Source organism: Candida metapsilosis, assembly GCF_017655625.1.
Source record: "Candida metapsilosis strain BP57 chromosome Unknown scaffold6, whole genome shotgun sequence".
NCBI classification, from domain to species: Eukaryota; Fungi; Ascomycota; class Pichiomycetes; order Serinales; family Debaryomycetaceae; genus Lodderomyces; species Lodderomyces metapsilosis.
Window position 1 is genome coordinate 340,787 of NW_027138164.1, and position 18,196 is coordinate 358,982.

General features: G+C 37.7%; 9 protein-coding genes across 9 annotated transcripts; 4 read left to right on the forward strand and 5 right to left on the reverse strand. All coding sequences in view use genetic code 12, as the record gives it.

Moving 5' to 3' along the window:
• Positions 1-34: 34 nt before the first annotated feature.
• DCC1 (Dcc1p) lies at positions 35-1,369 on the reverse strand (the record flags this gene model as incomplete). The annotated part of the gene is made up of 1 exon (XM_067693405.1): positions 35-1,369. The coding sequence occupies one exon, from the start codon at positions 1,367-1,369 to the stop codon at positions 35-37; it is 1,335 nt and encodes a 444-aa protein (XP_067547130.1).
• A 349-nt stretch (positions 1,370-1,718) lies between these two features.
• On the reverse strand, positions 1,719-2,600 carry I9W82_004344 (uncharacterized protein; the record flags this gene model as incomplete). Its single annotated transcript, XM_067693406.1, has 1 exon — positions 1,719-2,600. The coding sequence occupies one exon, from the start codon at positions 2,598-2,600 to the stop codon at positions 1,719-1,721; it is 882 nt and encodes a 293-aa protein (XP_067547131.1).
• Positions 2,601-2,947: 347 nt separating this feature from the next.
• On the reverse strand, positions 2,948-4,180 carry DFI1 (Dfi1p; the record flags this gene model as incomplete). The annotated part of the gene is made up of 1 exon (XM_067693407.1): positions 2,948-4,180. One exon carries the CDS (start codon positions 4,178-4,180, stop codon positions 2,948-2,950), a length of 1,233 nt encoding a protein of 410 aa, XP_067547132.1.
• A 2,542-nt stretch (positions 4,181-6,722) lies between these two features.
• Positions 6,723-8,423, forward strand: I9W82_004346 (uncharacterized protein; the record flags this gene model as incomplete). The annotated part of the gene is made up of 1 exon (XM_067693408.1): positions 6,723-8,423. The coding sequence occupies one exon, from the start codon at positions 6,723-6,725 to the stop codon at positions 8,421-8,423; it is 1,701 nt and encodes a 566-aa protein (XP_067547133.1).
• A 239-nt stretch (positions 8,424-8,662) lies between these two features.
• Positions 8,663-9,610, forward strand: I9W82_004347 (ubiquinone biosynthesis protein; the record flags this gene model as incomplete). Its single annotated transcript, XM_067693409.1, has 1 exon — positions 8,663-9,610. One exon carries the CDS (start codon positions 8,663-8,665, stop codon positions 9,608-9,610), a length of 948 nt encoding a protein of 315 aa, XP_067547134.1.
• A 99-nt stretch (positions 9,611-9,709) lies between these two features.
• On the reverse strand, positions 9,710-10,540 carry I9W82_004348 (uncharacterized protein; the record flags this gene model as incomplete). Its single annotated transcript, XM_067693410.1, has 1 exon — positions 9,710-10,540. The coding sequence occupies one exon, from the start codon at positions 10,538-10,540 to the stop codon at positions 9,710-9,712; it is 831 nt and encodes a 276-aa protein (XP_067547135.1).
• A 799-nt stretch (positions 10,541-11,339) lies between these two features.
• Positions 11,340-12,515, forward strand: RNH35 (ribonuclease H2 catalytic subunit; the record flags this gene model as incomplete). Its single annotated transcript, XM_067693411.1, has 1 exon — positions 11,340-12,515. The coding sequence occupies one exon, from the start codon at positions 11,340-11,342 to the stop codon at positions 12,513-12,515; it is 1,176 nt and encodes a 391-aa protein (XP_067547136.1).
• Positions 12,516-13,098: 583 nt separating this feature from the next.
• LAT1 (dihydrolipoyllysine-residue acetyltransferase) lies at positions 13,099-14,544 on the forward strand (the record flags this gene model as incomplete). The annotated part of the gene is made up of 1 exon (XM_067693413.1): positions 13,099-14,544. One exon carries the CDS (start codon positions 13,099-13,101, stop codon positions 14,542-14,544), a length of 1,446 nt encoding a protein of 481 aa, XP_067547137.1.
• Positions 14,545-15,213: 669 nt separating this feature from the next.
• I9W82_004351 (uncharacterized protein) lies at positions 15,214-17,775 on the reverse strand (the record flags this gene model as incomplete). The annotated part of the gene is made up of 1 exon (XM_067693414.1): positions 15,214-17,775. The coding sequence occupies one exon, from the start codon at positions 17,773-17,775 to the stop codon at positions 15,214-15,216; it is 2,562 nt and encodes an 853-aa protein (XP_067547138.1).
• Positions 17,776-18,196: the final 421 nt, after the last annotated feature.

Genomic DNA, 18,196 nt, shown 5'->3' on the forward strand with positions numbered 1-18,196 from the left:
CTTGTATGTGTAGTTACACGCATAGTGTTAGTTATTACCTCCCACAAACTACAAATTGATCCCGTTTCACACGCTTCTTTTTCCCATATTTCAAAATTACCGAATCAACCTTTTTACCATGTTCCAATACCGGTTGCAAGCAAGCGACAAATTCGTCGTATTTCCAACTTGGTTGGATCTGAAGCAACTGTTTGAACCGGGTGGGCACGTCACGACTTAGTGAGGATTGGTCAACGAAATGTATAATCAACAGTGAATTTGAGCTTGAGCTTGTTGAAGCTGATGTGAATGATGTGGATGATGAGGTGGTGTAGTAGTTGCCTTGAAGTTGGACAATGTCTAAAGGAACGTTGTAGAATGACGGTAATGATGTCTTCCAGTTCAACAAAAAGTCAGCCACTGTTGTTGTAGTACCATTGTTTGAGTAGTCTAGTTTGGATAGTTCTTGAATACCGAACCAATGCGATACGGCGTCATCATTTAAGCGAAGTGATTGAGGTGTAGTAGCGCTATTGATTTCATTTCCATCTTGTTTTTCAACAGGACTAGTGAATTTATAAAGTACAGCTTCAATCATTGACACCTGCCAGTCCGCAAACACCAGTGCACGTTTCTCATTATCCTCCACATGCAAGTCTTTTACGGTGAAAGTTGAACTCTGTTTCGATTGACTTATCAAGAACGTAATCAACGTATACAAGATTTGCGAAATGATACCCAATGACAACTTGTACACATGTAAGCCATAGTCATAATTGTCTCCTCTAGTTTCTTCAATTTCACATAGACACGAGTCTCTATACATTTTCTCAAACTCAATGGGTGAACATGGACTCAATTCGGATAATTTGGACTTGGTCATGTACATTTTACCAATTTGAGGCTGCTGACTCGTATTCGTATCATTGTTGTAGTTGTTGTTGTACTCGGGAACAATGTCTAAAATGGATCCGGGAACCTGTGTCAATTCGTAAACATAATTACACTGGCTGAACCCCATCAAAGCCTCCACTTCGCCATCATCACCAGCAGCTGCAGCAACAGATCCATTCTCCTTCTCATCAATCGATTCCTGCTCATGCTTAATCCGACGCTGATTCATAAGCAACACGCAATTGGAATGATTATTCTGGCGTAACTTAAAAGTAGAGTCCCTGGTACACACAACAACACCATCGTCCTCATTTCCATTCGGCTCCACGATAAATGAATTGGGATTCGGTTTAGTTTTCAAATCAAGACTTGAGTCGTCATCGTTGCTGGTGGTGGTGGCCAAGTGCGATAGGAGACTTGGTGGTAGTTGAATCAACTTGTATGTGTAGTTGGCATCGGGCCGTAGTTGCTGATAGACTGGTATCGTTCTTGACATTGGGTGTAGAATGAATATAGTTCGCTTGATGAATTGGTCTGGGTCTGAAGAAAACAGAAGAAAAAAAAATAAAGACGCGTAGTGCTTCTTTATCAAGTGCATATCACGTGTAAATGGCCTACAATACAAGTGTGTGTTACAAGTTGAGGAAGAAGTTTTTACTTAGTAAAGATCTCACCAATGCAGCTGTATATATTGGTAGTTTAAAAGGATGCTACAAATGATAACAACTAAGAATATAACAAAACATTCCTTGTCACAAAGGAAACTTCAATGCAAAATCACTAGCTGGCTTTTTCACCTTCAAGATGTCTATAGTGTTTCAGTGACAGCTCAGCGACAAGTGATACTAGCACTCCCTTTCTTTCTCAATTCTTCTTCTTTCTTCGTCAGCTCGTCTTCTTTCTTTCTCAATTCGTCTTCTTTCATTGTCAATTCGTCTTCTTTCCTCGTCAATTCTTCTTCTTTCATTGTCAATTCGTCTTCTTTCCTCGTCAATTCGTCTTCTTTCCTCGTCAATTCTTCTTCTTTCTTTCTCAATTCTTCTTCTATCTTCGTCAATTCGTCTTCTTTCTTGATCAATCCGTCTTCTTTCTTGATCAATCCGTCTTCTCTCTTCGTCGTCTTCTTCTTTTTTCTTTACCGATTCATCGTCATTAGGTTTTACCACTGATCCTAAACTCAGCAGTGCTGGTACCTTAAGCTGTTTATCATCTGAACCATCTTCGTCCTCTTCTGTCGATTGCGGGAATAATGTGACTTCCGAAGGTGTGTAAGTGGAAGCCTCCTCTTCATCATTTTGTATCTCCTCCATATTAAGTGCTTCATTATCGTCGTATCTATTCTGTTCTGCATGCGATGATGTCTTCACCTCTTCGCTAGAATCTCGATGCTCATCTTTAGAGGAGCCAATCGTCTTGTCATCAACTTCTGGAGACAACTGAAGCTTCTTTCGTCCATTGTCACGCTTGTTAGGCTCACGCTTATCGTCATCAGAAGCCTCAGGCTCACGAGTCTCTACCTCTAAACTCAGTGATGTTGTTGTTTTTGGGTTGGATGATTGAGGTATGTTTCCTGTTAACGTATTTTCAGTCGTTGACTTTCTTTTGCTTCCCGAGCCATTGGAATGTGATGGTCTCCCCCTTTTTGGGAAATTGAAGGAGAGGCCTTTATATCTTTCCTTAGCCGCTCTTTTGATTACTTCAAATGCCTCGATCTGATCAGGATTCATTCTCTTCTGGGAAGCCACAATTTACCTGTATATTGAGATGGAGACAGATAAGCAAGAGCTTCGAAACTTCTTTAAATTAAACTAAGATGCTCGTTCCTTTTTAACAACTGTATGGTTTTGAGCAAGAGAACAAGCGTCAACAACACGCGTTTTTTATTTTAAGTTTTATGACTTTTGAACAAGATCCCCGATCTTTAGCTACGTGACTACTATCTTGATCTATAGGTATACGATTGTTGTACTATTAAAATTAAAGATAACACACATACTGTATATATGTACACATAATGTCATTAATCCCTTTTTCTATCAAATTAAACTCTCTTTCTCTTTCTCTTCCACTTTCCTTAAAAGTTTGATCCTTGGTTAATATTTCTATCTCTAACACCCAATTCACCATTGAAAAATTCATCACTACCCAATTTCTCATTCTTTCTCCAAAAAGTCCATCCAGCTTCAGGATCACGATTGCTTCTTCTCTTGAGATAGAATAAAAGACCAATAATACCAACCAAGATGGCACCACCGACACCAACAACTACACCAACGACGATTTTGTTTGTTTGAGATAATCCACCACCACCACCATTGCTCTTGTTTTGATTGTCAGAATTTCCAGTTTCAGTGGCATCTGATGAAACCATTGATGTTCTAGTAACAACTACAGTTTTACCATTTTCAACTGAACTCATTGTTGTTACATGACCTGAAGAAGAAGATGACGATGATTCGGAGGAGCTAGTTTCTGATGATGAAGATGAGGAGGATGAGGAGGATGATGTAGTCTCTGATGTTGTTTCGGGCGTTTCTGTTTCGGATGACGATGAAGATGAAGAAGAAGATGATGATGATGATGAGCTTGTTTCGCCTGTTTCGGAAGGAATTGAAGATGAGGATGAGCTGCTTGATGAAGAAAACGACGACGACGACGACGAGCTGGAGGTTTCAAATGATGAGCTAGTAAACGATGACGATGAGAATTGATTTCCAGACGATGATGAAAAAAAGTTTGATGAAGTTGACGATGGAAACAACGATGTAGTGATATCAGACTCTTGAGATCCACGAGACCAAGTTTCACTACTTCCAGATGCTCCATTTCCAGTTGAAAATGCGTCAGATGTTGAATTATCAGCTCTTTTCTCATGATGACGTTTTTTAGTGTGTGTAGGAGGTTGGTTTTCTGGAATATCCAAGAATAGTTCTGGATTTTCTATTGAAGTAAAGGTGATTGTACTTGTAGTAGCTACCGAAGCAATTGGTGCTGACAAAGTATCAGTGTGTGATGATGTACCTGAACGGTGGTGGTGATGATCATCATGGAAGTGTAGTAAATGTTGTAGGCAAGATGGTGCTGATGAGGAGGATGAAGATGATGATGTTGATGAAGAAGTGAATGAGATTGAAGGTGAAAAGTAAAGGTAAGCCACTAAAAGTAGGAGTGATGTTAACAAGAAGGATTTGAGTATATTTCTATGTTGAGGTAGTTTTGTCTCCTTTTTCTTGTTGTTATCTGTGTTTGGGTTAAGTTGGTTACAATCGTGTTGATTCTGTTGTTTTTCTGATATGGAACTCTTCATATTGCAATTGTTGATATTATAATTATTATTGTAAAGCTTTATGTTGTAAGCTGTAAGTTTGAAATCTAAATGGTAAATCTAAAGATCTAAGATCTAAAAGGGGGTGGTGGTTTTTTTTTTTGTCTAATTCTAATTCGTTTGAAGTCTAGCAAAGTTGGATGATTTGTAATGTCCAAGTTGAATATGTTCTTCCTCCTCTGTACTTGTAGGTGTTTGGTGAGTAGGGAGATAGATAATATGGTCTAGTTAGTTGAAACTAGCACTGCCCGGTGGTTGTAAAAAAAAAGAAAAAAAAATGAGAATAAAAAAAAGTCGTAAGATCTGGTAAGGGTGTGTGATCTGTTATAAAAAGCGAGGGTATAAGTTGAGTTTGGTAGATGATGGATATATATTCTCTTGTTAAGTAGTTATCTCTCTTCTCCTCCTCTTTTTAAAGGTGTTTGAGTTTGGTTCGTGTGGTGAGTTGGTTGTAAAAAAAAAAATGAAGAAGAAGAAGAAGAAAAGAATTTTTTTTGGTGATGTTTTTGTTGTTTTATTTGGTCTCTCTCTCTCTCTCTTCAAAAGGGGAGAAAGTAAATCTAGTGTCTGTCTGACTAATAATTTTATTTTAATTGTCTTTCAACTCTCGTCAGTTTTTTTTATTTTTATTGTGTGTCTGTTGTTATTATTGTTTTATTTATTTTTAGCATTTTGTTTTGTTTTGTTGTTCTTTGCATCAAAGGGGTACACACACGGAAAGAATGAAAGAAAGAAAGAAAGACGGAGAATAAACTACTTAAATACATATGAACAAAAAGTATACACAGTTAAATAACATCATGAAACGAAAACGAAAACGGCTACTACTCCAGTATTCATGTCAATAGGCTTAATCATGTATATATGTGTAAGGGTTCCTGAGTGTCAAACATTCTCTATAATCTTACAAATGTAAAACAATTTGAAACAAAATTACAATAAACAACAGTTCATTGTTCTTTGCTCTTTACATCTTAATAGACGACGATATAAACCTTCAAAGGTATATATATATATATCCATCATCATCATCATCATCATCACATACCTATAACATCATCTACAATATATATGACCCGCTACATTTGTAAAATGCAGGAGGAAAAGGACTAAGGCTAGCACTGCCTCTTTGCTAGTGGTCACGACTTAGACTATATATTTAATGCACATGTGATATAAGCATAAAACCTAACTGGTACGTGCAATTGAACCTTAACACACGTATTATTAGAAACTGCTCAAACTTATTTTTGTCTGTCTGTTAGTCTGGTCTGTTTGTTAACATCTGATTGGATCAAATGACAAAATGCAATGCAATGCATATGCAATGCGTAACCATAAATACATTAACAAAAACATTATTACTCAGGAACAACAAACGACACTAAAAAAAGACTCTTTTTTTTTTTATTTTGCCTTTCACTTTAAGATAGATAGATGATGCATATGTGATATATATGTGCAACTGTTGCTATACGTGATCACATCTATCTATGATTATTGCTTTCTCTCTTACTTTCTTTCTCCTCAGACTTTTGCTACAACCTATCTAGTTCTATAGTTAGAACCCCATTCACGTGACAAAAGAAAAATCACGAAAAAAAATTTGACGCGTAATTTTGTTTTTGTTTGTTTGTTTGTTTGTTTTATTATTATTATTACTATTATTATTTATTTATTTATTGTCTGTCTGTCTGTCTGATTTACATTTTATGTGTCTGATTGTTTTTTGATTGAAGAAAGAGAAAACAGAGGTTCTTCTGCTCTTCTGTTCTATCCCTATAACTTTACCAAATTAAGTCAAATATTAAGGTACAAAAGGTTACAAAAGGTACTACTTCCCCCTTCAATCTTAAGATTAAAGGGTTATATATACATATATATACGAGTGTAATGGTTGTAGATGTACTAGTAATTCATTCCTTCCAACAATAGTTCTTTCATATATCGTTCTTTAAATCTGTATTCCTTTGATTATTCCCATTAGGATAAATCCCATCGAAATTATGAAAATTCATTATAGCCTTGAACTTAGCATCTTTTTTTTGTTAAAAAATTGTTGCAAAATTAGACTACTGATACTTCAACTTTCAAATAAACGAAGTACTACAATGCATCAGGGTCAAGCACAACTTAAAACACATCTACATAGTAGTTACATGATTTCCTATTGAGGCAATAGATATTCTTATTCAAAGTGTGGGGAGGGGAGGGGAGTGAGTTGCAGTTGTTTACTGTTTAATGTCGTAAACTACATTCCTGCGACAATAACTCTATTTCTTTTTTCTAGAACAATCTGGAACAAAGTGCGTTTGTGTAACAAAACAAATCACCTGGTGGCTTCCCGATGCAGCCTATAAAATTAATGACTGCAAAATAACTATATATTTCCATAACCTTCGACTACATTCCAACCTACTAACTTAAAAACTATTTATAGTCAAGAGAATAGCCCCTATTTCTTCAACCAATTCTAACTCACTAACCAAAACATACCAATACTAATTCTACTGCTGCTATTATAATGTCTTACTATTACACTGCCCAACCTTATGCTAACCCAGTTGACTTGGAGTCATTGTTATCTTTATTACAACAACAACAACTAAGATCACCACAATCGCCATCTCGCTCATTACAAACTTACCCTAACTACTACGCCACCCCAACTCAACAACAACAAAACTACCATCGTCATCGTCATCATCAACCCAGAAACTCAAGACCCAGAGTCATTCAAAAATTAGAAACCGAAGACGAATACCAAATCCAAATTCATAAATCATATGGCAATTTCAACAATTATGAAGTCAAAGTCATCAAATTACAACCACCATTAATTAAAATTGTAATTTCATCACAACAAGATGATTTCCAAATTGATTTTAATTTTAATGTCAATTATATCGATATTGAAAATATCAATTGGAGATGGTATAAACAAGATAATATCTTGAGTTTAAATATTCCCAAGAAATTGCATTATATTCATTCAAATTTAAATGATGTTATTAATTGTTTATTGGGTGGTAACAACCAACTGCAAATGTACTTGGAACATGAACATGAACCTGAAGAAGAAGAAGAAGAAGAAAAAGAGGATTATAACTCGGATGGATCTGATGATGATTCTTATTCATCCCTTGATGAACATGAAAAGTTGGTTCAAGAAGCAATTGACGCTTTAATTGAAAAGAAGAGAAACAAGAAGAAGCAAACTCAAAAAGAGGATAAAATTAGTAGTGCCAATGGACAAAAGGCTATTTCTGATGGTATCAGTAAGGAAGAGAAAGAGAAACATCATGAAGCTTTTGAGAAACAGAAGCAATTGGCACAGGATGCTATTATTTCTGTACTTGAAAAGAAGAAGAAACAAATAGAAAAAGAAGAAGAGGAAGAAAGGAAGGCAAAAGAGGAGGAAGGGAAGAAGGCAAAGGAAGAGGAAGAAGCTAAGAAGAAAGATGCTGCTGAAGAAGAAGCTAAGAAGAAGGCTGCCGCTGAAGAGGAAGCTAAGAAGAAGGCTGCTGCTGCTGAAGAAGCTAAGAAGAAGGCTGCCGTCGAAGCTAAAAGAAAAGCTGCTGCTGAAGCTAAAAGAAAAGCCGATCTTGAAAAAGCTAGAAAAGAGTTTGCCATGAAACAAGAACAAGAACGTCAAAAAATCTTACAAGCTCAACAAGAATTGGAAAAATTGGCCAAATTACAACAAGAATTGGAAAAACAACATGAATCTGATTCAGCTGTAACTACTAAAGAAGATGAGTTGAAACTGGAAATCACCAAGGAGGAGGACAAGTATCAGCAAAATTCCGATGAATATGAAGCTTATTTGAAACAACAACAAGATTTACTTAATCAATTCTTTGGATTCAATTTGGGACCATTGTTTACTTCCTCTTTTGCACCACTACCAGTACAAGAGAAGCAAAAACTAGCTATTCCAGTTTCCAATGGGTCTTCCGTAGGGGCCAAAAAGAAAGACCCAAAATCATCTTCTTCAACAAACAAGTCAGAACCAACAAACCAAAAACAGCAGTTTAAATCACCCAAGGATTCAACATCAAATAAGAACAAAAGTGTAGTAACTCCAGCAGCACCAACTCCAGTACACAAGATACTTAATGGTACCGCAACAACTGACAAGCCATTGAGGAAACTTCATTCACCTTCATTGGAAGATGTGGAAGATGAAGAATCAATTTTGTTTAGAAAGAAGTTTGATCATTGAGGAAAGGAGTGAATAGCTTTTACTATATTGTATATTAATAACTAATCAGTAATGAGATAAACTTTGTAGTCTTTCTTTGTAGAAATGGATTCTTAGTGGGCTTAGTGGTAGCGTTCGCAACCAAAACGGAACTAAAGTTCTTACCGCGATCATTGCGAACAAAGCAAAAAATAAATACCCTGACCTATTCCTTTTGCTGTCTTTCATATCAAACCTAAATCTTCCCTACATACGCACCCATGTCTAAATCAATTGCAGTATTTGGCGGTAACGGATTCCTAGGCCGCAAAATCTGTGAAGTAGGAATCAATCGTGGCTACAACATAACATCATACTCCCGATCCGGCCAACCACCAAACCTCCACCCTCACTCCCATAAGCAAGCTCAACCACCATCTTGGATCAATCAAGTCTCATGGCAAAAATGCGACATATTCCATCCATCTCAGTCAATCACTCCTGCGCAACTATCTCAATTCGACACCATTATTCACTCAATTGGAATCTTGTTTGAAGATGCCTCGTATAAGAAACTGATGAATTCCAATTTCGGGTTTTTGCAAGATGTGCAAAAATTGGCTAATCGGGCATTGGGTGCTGGAGGACTGAATCCTATGCAGAAGGATAAGGTGAATCTGAGTTATGAGGCCGTACAGCGTGATTCGGCGGTTTTGATTGCTGATGAGTATATCAAAGCTAGGATGGATGCGATAAAGGAGAAGAAGAAGAAGAAGAGTAAGGAAAAGGAAGTGGAGGGCAATGCTGCTGTGGAGGATGATTTAAGGACAGTGGTTGGTAACTATGTCTATATATCTGCCGACAAGAACCCACCAATTGTTCCACAACGTTATATAATCACCAAACGAGAAGCAGAATTTGAATTAAGCAATAAACCACATTTGAGAAGCATATTAATGAGACCAGGCATAATGTACGAAGAGAAGAGTGGATATCCTTCTCAAGATTCAGATGATAGTGTAACTAATAGAGATGTATTGGTTAAAGGTTTGCAATTGGGATATAGTTTGAAAAATGCCGTTTTGGGGAATCAATTCTTGAGTGGGTTGGTTAGACCTGTTGTTAGTACTACTCAGGTTGCTAATGCTATATTTGATAAATTAGAAGATGAGGAGTTCAGAGGTGGGGTTGTGCCTGTTGAGGAAATTGAACAAAAGACCACCTTTTAGGTTGTTTCAGTGAATAAAAGGATGTTACATTTATATCATGAATTAAGCGTATATGTACATATCTACTATAAAGTTTTTTAAAAAAGCATTTTGCTCCTTTCAAACAATGTTGTCCACTTTTGATTGATTGTTTGTAGTTGAAGAAACTCGAGCTTCAAGGTCCATCAATTTCTGTTGCAATGATCGAAGTACTTCAACTTCAACTTCATCTAAATCGATATATTCAGGAACTTCAATTACAGATGAAGTAATTGTAATTTGTTTGGTCTCATTCACTTCAGTTATTCCTTCTCCAGCAAAACTAAATGGCAGTTTCACTTTAGATAACCCAGGGCTATCGTCGTCATGACGACCACTTTCATTTTCATTTTCCTCTCCTCCCAATGGTAGATCACCTTTATCCCCCTCTTGCTTAGTCTCTTTCAAGTCCCCTTGCTTTCCCTCTTCTTGTTTATGTTTCCACTTTTTTCCTACATCAGCTCCAGGACTCCACCAATACACCGGATACGTTCGAATAACATTCCCCGTAATCAAAGCAACAGTAATTATCAACGCAGCAGAAATAACCTGCAACGGCAAAAACCACCAACTCATCAGTCTCACACTATCATCAATACTAGGCAACAAAGCACTAGCTCCCGCAGGAGGATGCACCGTATTCGTAATTGACATAACCACTGAACTCACAGCAACACTCAATGCACCACTAGCCCAATAATTCAGTCTTCCATAATGACTCAACCCAAATAATTTCTGAATCCCCATGCCAATTACAGCACTAATGAAATGCCCAAAAAACACATTACGTGGCTGCGCTAGTGGTGCTTGTGACGCATTGAAACATAAGATGGCACTAGCTCCATACGAGGCCAAAATCATGGGCGCATGATGATAATCAGTCAAAACATTGTGGTTTTTGAAAATCCCCATGATGAGGGATAATCCTGCAAAGGTTGAAATGAGAATTTCGAGCCATATGAGGTAATCGGGAGCTGGCTTGCGAGGGTGCTTGTGGTAGCCGAGGAAGTGGGCTAGTGGTCGAGGTAGTTTGTGGAGTTGGTTGCGGGGTATGTATGGGTCGAGTATTGTGTCAATTGTGAACTTGAACACCATTGTTTTAAAAGGAGAGGAAAAAGGAAATGGTAGTGAAACAGTGTAGGTAAGTAGACAGGGAGGTGAGTATGTGGTTGTGTGGTGTTATTGGCTGAAGCTATTAGCCTCTCTTTTGGTGATGTTGGTTGGTTGTTTGTTTAGTGGAATATGACGATGCGATTCTAGATGTCTGTTGATGGTTTCCGCGCGAATTCTCTTTTGTTACAAACGGCCAACAACGGATAGACACAACTTGAGCACACCACTTTCAACATCACAGAGTGAATAGAGCAAAGCAGGGAAGTAAAGGTTCCTCTTGAGCTCTTTTATGTGTTACTTGCTCACCCTTTCGTTGCCAATTGATGAGGTAATTCATAGTTCATATTACAAAAGTACAAATATTATTTCATAAGGAATAGGTGCCCAGACATTTGAGTTACAGTCGTTTTATAAACCAAACCGCTTCTGATTCTTTCTAAGCTTAGATGATTGAGTGTAACGTTTTGACGATGCAAATTGAAGGCTAATCACGTGAGGTATTTACATTGACGCGTAATTTTTTTGTTTTTACTTTTGTTTACATCTCTCTTCAACAGTTTCAAAAACGATAGATCCAACGATAGCCAGCTTTTTCCATATGTCACTCGCAGCTGTAGAACCAGGATTTGCTTCAGAAGCATCTGCTTCAAGTTTGAAAAGAGACTTGTCTGAAGTTGAACAGGAAGAACAAGTAATAATACTGCAGCAAGAGGATCAAGTTGCACAGCCAGATGAACAAGTTCCCCTTGCAGAGACACTTACTACTCCTCAGCTTACTGTTAAAAGAGCAAAAATAATTACATCCGGTTGGACACCATCATCGATCACGAGTATATCAGACTTTCAAAATTTCAAAACATCCACTTATATTTCCCAAATACCCCAAGAAATACAGCAATCTCCAACCAAACCGGTTGTTATTGGTATTGATGAAGCTGGTAGAGGGCCAGTCCTAGGTCCCATGGTATATGGACTTGCATATTCCCTAAAGGAGTTTTCCAACAAATTGCAAAAGACATATGGATTTGCCGATTCAAAACAATTGACCGATGAGAAAAGACAGCATTTATTTCAAATGATTGAACATGCTATTGAACTGAGTGAAGATGATGAGTTGAATAAACATATTGGATGGGCTACTACAACAATGACAGCAAAAGATATTTCACTGGGGATGTTACGTTCAGTACATGGAATTGGTGCATATAATTTAAATGAACAAGCGCATGATGCCACCATCAACCTAATCAAGCTGATTATTGCCCAGGGAGTAAATGTGACTGAAATCTACGTTGATACAGTGGGTCCACCAATTTCATATCAAGCCAAATTGAAAAAACATTTCCCCACAATTGATATCACCGTGGCCAAGAAAGCTGATAGTATATACCCCATCGTTTCAACTGCATCAGTAGTTGCTAAAGTCACGAGAGATTTGAATATTCGTCATTACAATACTCATTTGCCAATTTTACAAAATCATAAATTAGGTTCAGGATACCCTAGTGATCCAAATACCAGTTATTGGTTGAATCATAATGTTGATCCGGTATTTGGATGGTGTTTTGGATTTATACGATTCTCATGGCAAACGGCAAAAGATGCTTTGATTAAGAATGGAGCTATTGATGTTATTTATCAAGATGATTGTGTGAAAGAAAAGGGGTATGGTAAAGATGTATCAGAAATGTTTGTTGATGTGAATAATAAAAAGAATAATGTTGGTAGAATTTGCAAGAGTGTGTTTAATAGTGATGAAGTGAATTTATTTTGATTAGAGAGGGGTATTACTTATTACTTATTGGTATTTCGGGTATTTTAGAGTTGTTGTTTAGAAAGTGTGTACACCCAACGTCTTCTGACTCTGGTGAACTACGTAATAGATTTTGTAGTTATCACTCGGAGATATACCTCCGAGGAAGTTTTCGGAGAACATTGATGCGCAATTGAAGGACAAAAAAATAAAAAATCACTCTCGGACTTTAATACCGGTACATGTGACCAGTCCATACTTGTATCATACGCTATATGTCTAAAGGACTATCTCTTTTAAAATTGCAAAGCGATAGATACTCTCTACTAGTTGAGCTTGATCCCTATGATAGATGCTCTTGTAAACTTCTGAGTCAGGTTAATTATTCAACATCAAATCGAGAGCAAATGAAAACCGGAACCAAAAAAAATTTACTTACTACAGTAACACAGAGAGAGAGAGAAAGAGAGAGAGAAAACAAAACCCAAAATACCCAAAGAAAAAAAAAATTGAGTTCATCTTTCTTTTTTGAAGGTTCATCATCAACTACTCAGATACATATCCCATTACATATTCACTACATAACCTCAATCCACATTCCTAAATGTCTGCTGCTTTATTTGCTGTATCTAGGTCAGCAATGGCGTTGCGCACTGCCGCCGTTGCCTCTCCAGTATCATTGAAAACTACATCATTCTTGACTTTAGCAAGACTTTATTCGTCAGGTAAATTCCCACCACATACAGTCATCCACATGCCTGCATTGTCTCCTACTATGACTTCAGGTGGTATTTTAGAATGGAGCAAAAAAGTTGGTGATGAATTAGCTCCAGGTGAACCAATTGCTGAAATTGAAACTGATAAAGCATCAATGGATTTTGAATTCCAAGAAGAAGGCTATTTGGCTAAAATTTTAAAAGAAGCTGGATCTAAAGATGTTCCAGTTGGAGAACCAATTGCTGTTTACGTTGAAGATGCTAGTGAAGTAGATGCATTTGAAAGTTTTACTGCTGCTGATGCCGGTGAAGCTCCAAAACAACCAGCACCAGAAAAGGAAGAAGAGTCAAAACCAAAGGAAGAAGAATCTAAGCCAAAGGAAGAACCAAAAAAGACCGAATCTAAACCATCCTCATCATCCTCTGGAAAACCACCAGGAAGAATCTTTGCATCTCCATTGGCCAAGACCATTGCTTTGGAAAAGGGTATTTCATTGAAACTGGTCAAAGGTACTGGTCCTCATGGTAGAATTGTTGCCAAGGATCTCGAAGGTCTTGAACCAGCACAAGCTGCTGCTGCTGCTGCTGCTCCAGGTGCTTCCGCTACCACTACTGTTACCTCAGCAGGTGCTACTTATGAAGATATTCCATTGACCAACATGAGAAAGACAATTGCCACCAGATTGTTACAATCGACTCAACAATCACCAACCTACATCGTTCAATCACAAATTTCAGTTTCAAAATTGTTGAAATTGCGTGCATCATTAAATGCTTCTGCTCAAGATAGATACAAGTTGTCAGTCAATGATCTTTTGATCAAGGCCATTGCTATTGCTTCAGTTAGAGTACCAGAAGTAAATTCCGCTTGGTTGGGTGATCAAGGTGTTATCAGACAATACAAGAATGTTGATGTTTCAGTCGCTGTTGCTACCCCAACCGGTTTAATCACTCCAATCATTAAAGATGCTCACAACAAGAGATTATCTACCATTTCCAACGAAATTAAAGATTTAGGTAAGAGAGCCAAGATTGGTAAATTGAACCCAGAAGAATACCAAGGTGGAACCGTTTGTATCTCCAACTTGGGTATGAACCATGCTGTTACTGCTTTCACTTCAATCATTAACCCACCACAATCGGCAATCTTTGCAATTGGAACAACTGAAAAGAAGGCAGTACCTAGTGATGTCAACGAACAAGGTTTCATCTTTGATGATGTCTTGACCATTACTGGTACTTTTGATCATAGAGTCGTTGATGGTGCTCTTGGAGGTGAATTTATTAAAGAGTTGAAGAGAATTGTTGAAAACCCATTGGAAATGTTGATTTAAAAGAGTTCAATACAGAGGGGGAAGTGAAAAGTGCTATATTGTATACTAAATAAAGAAGACATGTCCCGATTGACAATTCAAACAAACATGTAGAACCACTAGCGTATCTCTAACCGAGATGGGTTCAGTAGTTCTCAAAGTGGCGCATGTGACTCGCATACGAGAATCGCTTTCATCTATATATTCCAGAGATCATCTTACAGGATAGCCAGGGATTAAATAACAAAATTATGAATTAATCATAATGTAATGGAAATCAACAACGTCAAAATGTTACCAGCATCCTTTCATTGTCAAAAAACCAATAGCAGAAACTTTTAATTGAACGGACCAGAATCCAAATAAAGTTGTAGTGAAAAGCAAAAAGCCACTTGTGCATCGTAAACGTCCCCGTGAGCTCATCAACTCAGGTAAGAACCACCAACCAAAGAGTTACTTACCCTGTTCAGTGTTGTCCTAACTCTTTTTTTCTTGTTTTTGTATTTTATAATGTTTTTTTGTGTTTTTGTTGTTTTTATGAATGTAGTAGCGAATATATGTGTGAAACATGTGTGTGAAATGTGTGTGAAAATGTATGTGAAATATGTGTGAAAGTAGTAGCGAAAATGTATGTGAAATGTATTCTCACTCTTAACACCACCTTCAACAGCTTCAAGTAAATCTTCACCTTCAATCAACGATTGATTCTCTCTTGAGATAGCTAAACAACTCTGAACTAAGTTGTGTAAACAGATCAAGCTCCTCTTTCAACTGCGCAATAATCACATCTCTATCTGTGTTTGCCCCAGCTTCATTGTACCAACAGGACCAGAGTCTTTCCCAATTTCTGCATTGTTCATAAATAAACATGAACAAGTCGTTTTCCAATTTTCCTGACTTGACAATAAAGTCAATGTTAAATATGTCTGTCTCAAGACGTTTTATCATATCCGGTGCGCCGTCCTCTAGAATAGCAAGCATTGATTTCCACACTTCGAGCTTCTCATACTGCTTATCGATATGATATTCCAGGTTTTCAGACAGCGCTCCATCAGACACCACGAGTGCATCATCTTCTTCAACATTCTCCAATCGAGCTCCCCTTTCCTGCTCCAGAGAATGTATTTCTGACAAAAAGTCTTCAATTGTGGTATCACTGACGACACATCCGTAGTTTGATAGTTGAAGTGCTCTTTTAATTACCAGCCAACTTTGTTCAGTCAACTCGTTAACAGCATTTTGAAACTGTTCCTCTGATTCTAGACATGAAGAATCGATCCACGGTTGTTCTTTGAATTTGTCCAAATAGTCAATTATTTGACCTCTCAAGTCACAATTTTCCTGTTCTAACCTATTCATCTCCTCTATACGTGGAGTCACCTCATCCTTAAGCCTTATGACATCCTCAACAAAATTAGCTTCCATTTCCATGAAAGCTTCTTGAATATCAACAATATCATCAACAATATTCCCTATTTTTACATCTGGTTGACCAATATGTGTCCTTTCGAGACTTCGCAATGAGTGCGAGTCATTTGAGGTATTCGTCCCTCCGCGGTTTGCGGTGACAAATGTAATATCCTTCTGTTTCAATCCAAAATCTATACTTGATTCCACCTTTTGTGGATTCGTGGTTTGATTCTGGCAACTAGTATCTGGGGTAGTGTTGTTGTTGTTTTGATTGTTGATTGTGTTTGTGGTAGTGTTATTATAGTTTGTCTCAATGTTATTCAGCTTAGCATCTTGTGGTATTGAATAGGTTGACTCATGTGTATCAGCTCTTTTATCAATTGAGCTTACTTTTGTAACATAATTCTGTTCAATTGTACTGTCTACTTCCTCCTTGACTTTGGTATTGACAGTCTCTTTCTTGGAAATAATCTCCTCTTTCTTGGAAATCAAATCCTCTTCATTTTCGCCATCTTCCTTGTGATGGCACAACACCTTCTCATTCAGGCCATCATTCAGGCTCTTCTCCTGTTCGTCTTCGCCTTGAAGCTCAGGCACTTCATTCGGAACTTCGGGCACACTCGCAAATAAAGTTTCATCAATCCCGATATACAATGATTTCTTTGGGTCAGGCTCAAAGATAGATTCGCCTGTATTTACCACATCATTGCCAAACGTATCGGGAAGTGGTTGCGGTAATGGCGGTGTATCGTCTGTTTCAAAAGATGGTAAATTCGTAATCTCGGAATTCTCCGTACTATTGGCGGAACTTGGAATGACGTGTTCCACATCACCTCCATCTGCAGCTTCTGTAGCAGCTATTTCTCTGCGATCGGTGGCCCTGATTGCAGCACGATTCACCTCCTCATTGTCATTAGCTTCAATAAAAACGGTCGAATTGTCGCCGATTATTGGAACAACATTCTCAGTTGGTATCACCGGCGTAGACGCTTCTAAACCCACAACATCTTGGGCTTTAGATTCCAATTTTTCAACTCCTTCATCAACTGGTATGTAAATTGATAGTAAATCAAACCATTTAAACAATCTTGTTACTTTTTCTGTGAAACCTGGATTCTGCTCATCATAGAAATAAAGCAACTTCCTCAATCTTTTTTGAAATTCCAATTGCACCAATAGCTGTCCGTGGACAGTGTTGATCATCTCATCTGCTTTAATTGGTAAGTTTTCCTTGTTGTTTTGGAAAAATGTGCAGCAATCACGTTTTGCAATCTTCTTTTCATGATTCTTGACATACTTATGGTATTTTCCCCCAATTTTCAATAGGTTCAATACTAAGTCCCCTGTGCTGCAAGATTTCTCCATTTGCTCTTGCATCATTTCATGCACCTTTAAAATCTTCTTCGCATACTTCACACCAAAACATCTTTGCGCTTTCAACAATCTGGTCCTATGTTGAAAAGCGTCAACAAATAATCTCTCCTCATCCCCTTGATCTTTGACAAATTTGTACAACTCGATAACTGCTTCACGAGTATCCACATCCTCAATCTCGTAATTCAAAGTCAACGAACAATTTTCAATTTCAAGTATTGTTCTCCCATGATCGGGGTTGATGATGATATTACCGGGCTTTGCTGGTAACTCGCCCGGTTTGATAGTGGGTTGCATTCTAACAGCTTTTATAAACTTCATAGCTGTCTTCAATTTCCGCAATTGACTATCAGGTGGATTTGAATCGTCAATTCCTGGTGTGTCCGCGCCTGAATTGGCTTCGACTTCACGGGAAGGTTCAGGATTGCGTCTGGAATAAGCTCTATTGCACAAGCTCAATAAACGCATGATTCAAAAGTGGTTGGTTGGAGAAAGAAAGGTGGATCAAAAAGATAGAAATTTTGGCTGCAATTGTATATCTGTGTACCTGCACACTGATGCTCATTTTTTTGATATTCCCATAGTTAAGCAGCACAACAAAATTCTGAACCTCCTGCTAATGCGGTTACTGATCTTAAATCTTTCAAGACTTGTATACTAGATATAGCAGCAGTTGCGAGCCTCCTTTTGTAATCGTTCACATGATATCCTTTCACTCATGTATCGCATTGAGTATATTGTTGTTGTGCTAGTTGTGACAGTAGTAAACAACCCTCTGAAATTCTTGCAGTAGTATGGGAGAGACGTATGAGACCCCCGAGGGTCATTATGTATGATCATAGATGGTGTAGCTCATGGAAAGTTTTCAACCTCACAGTTGACACCAAAA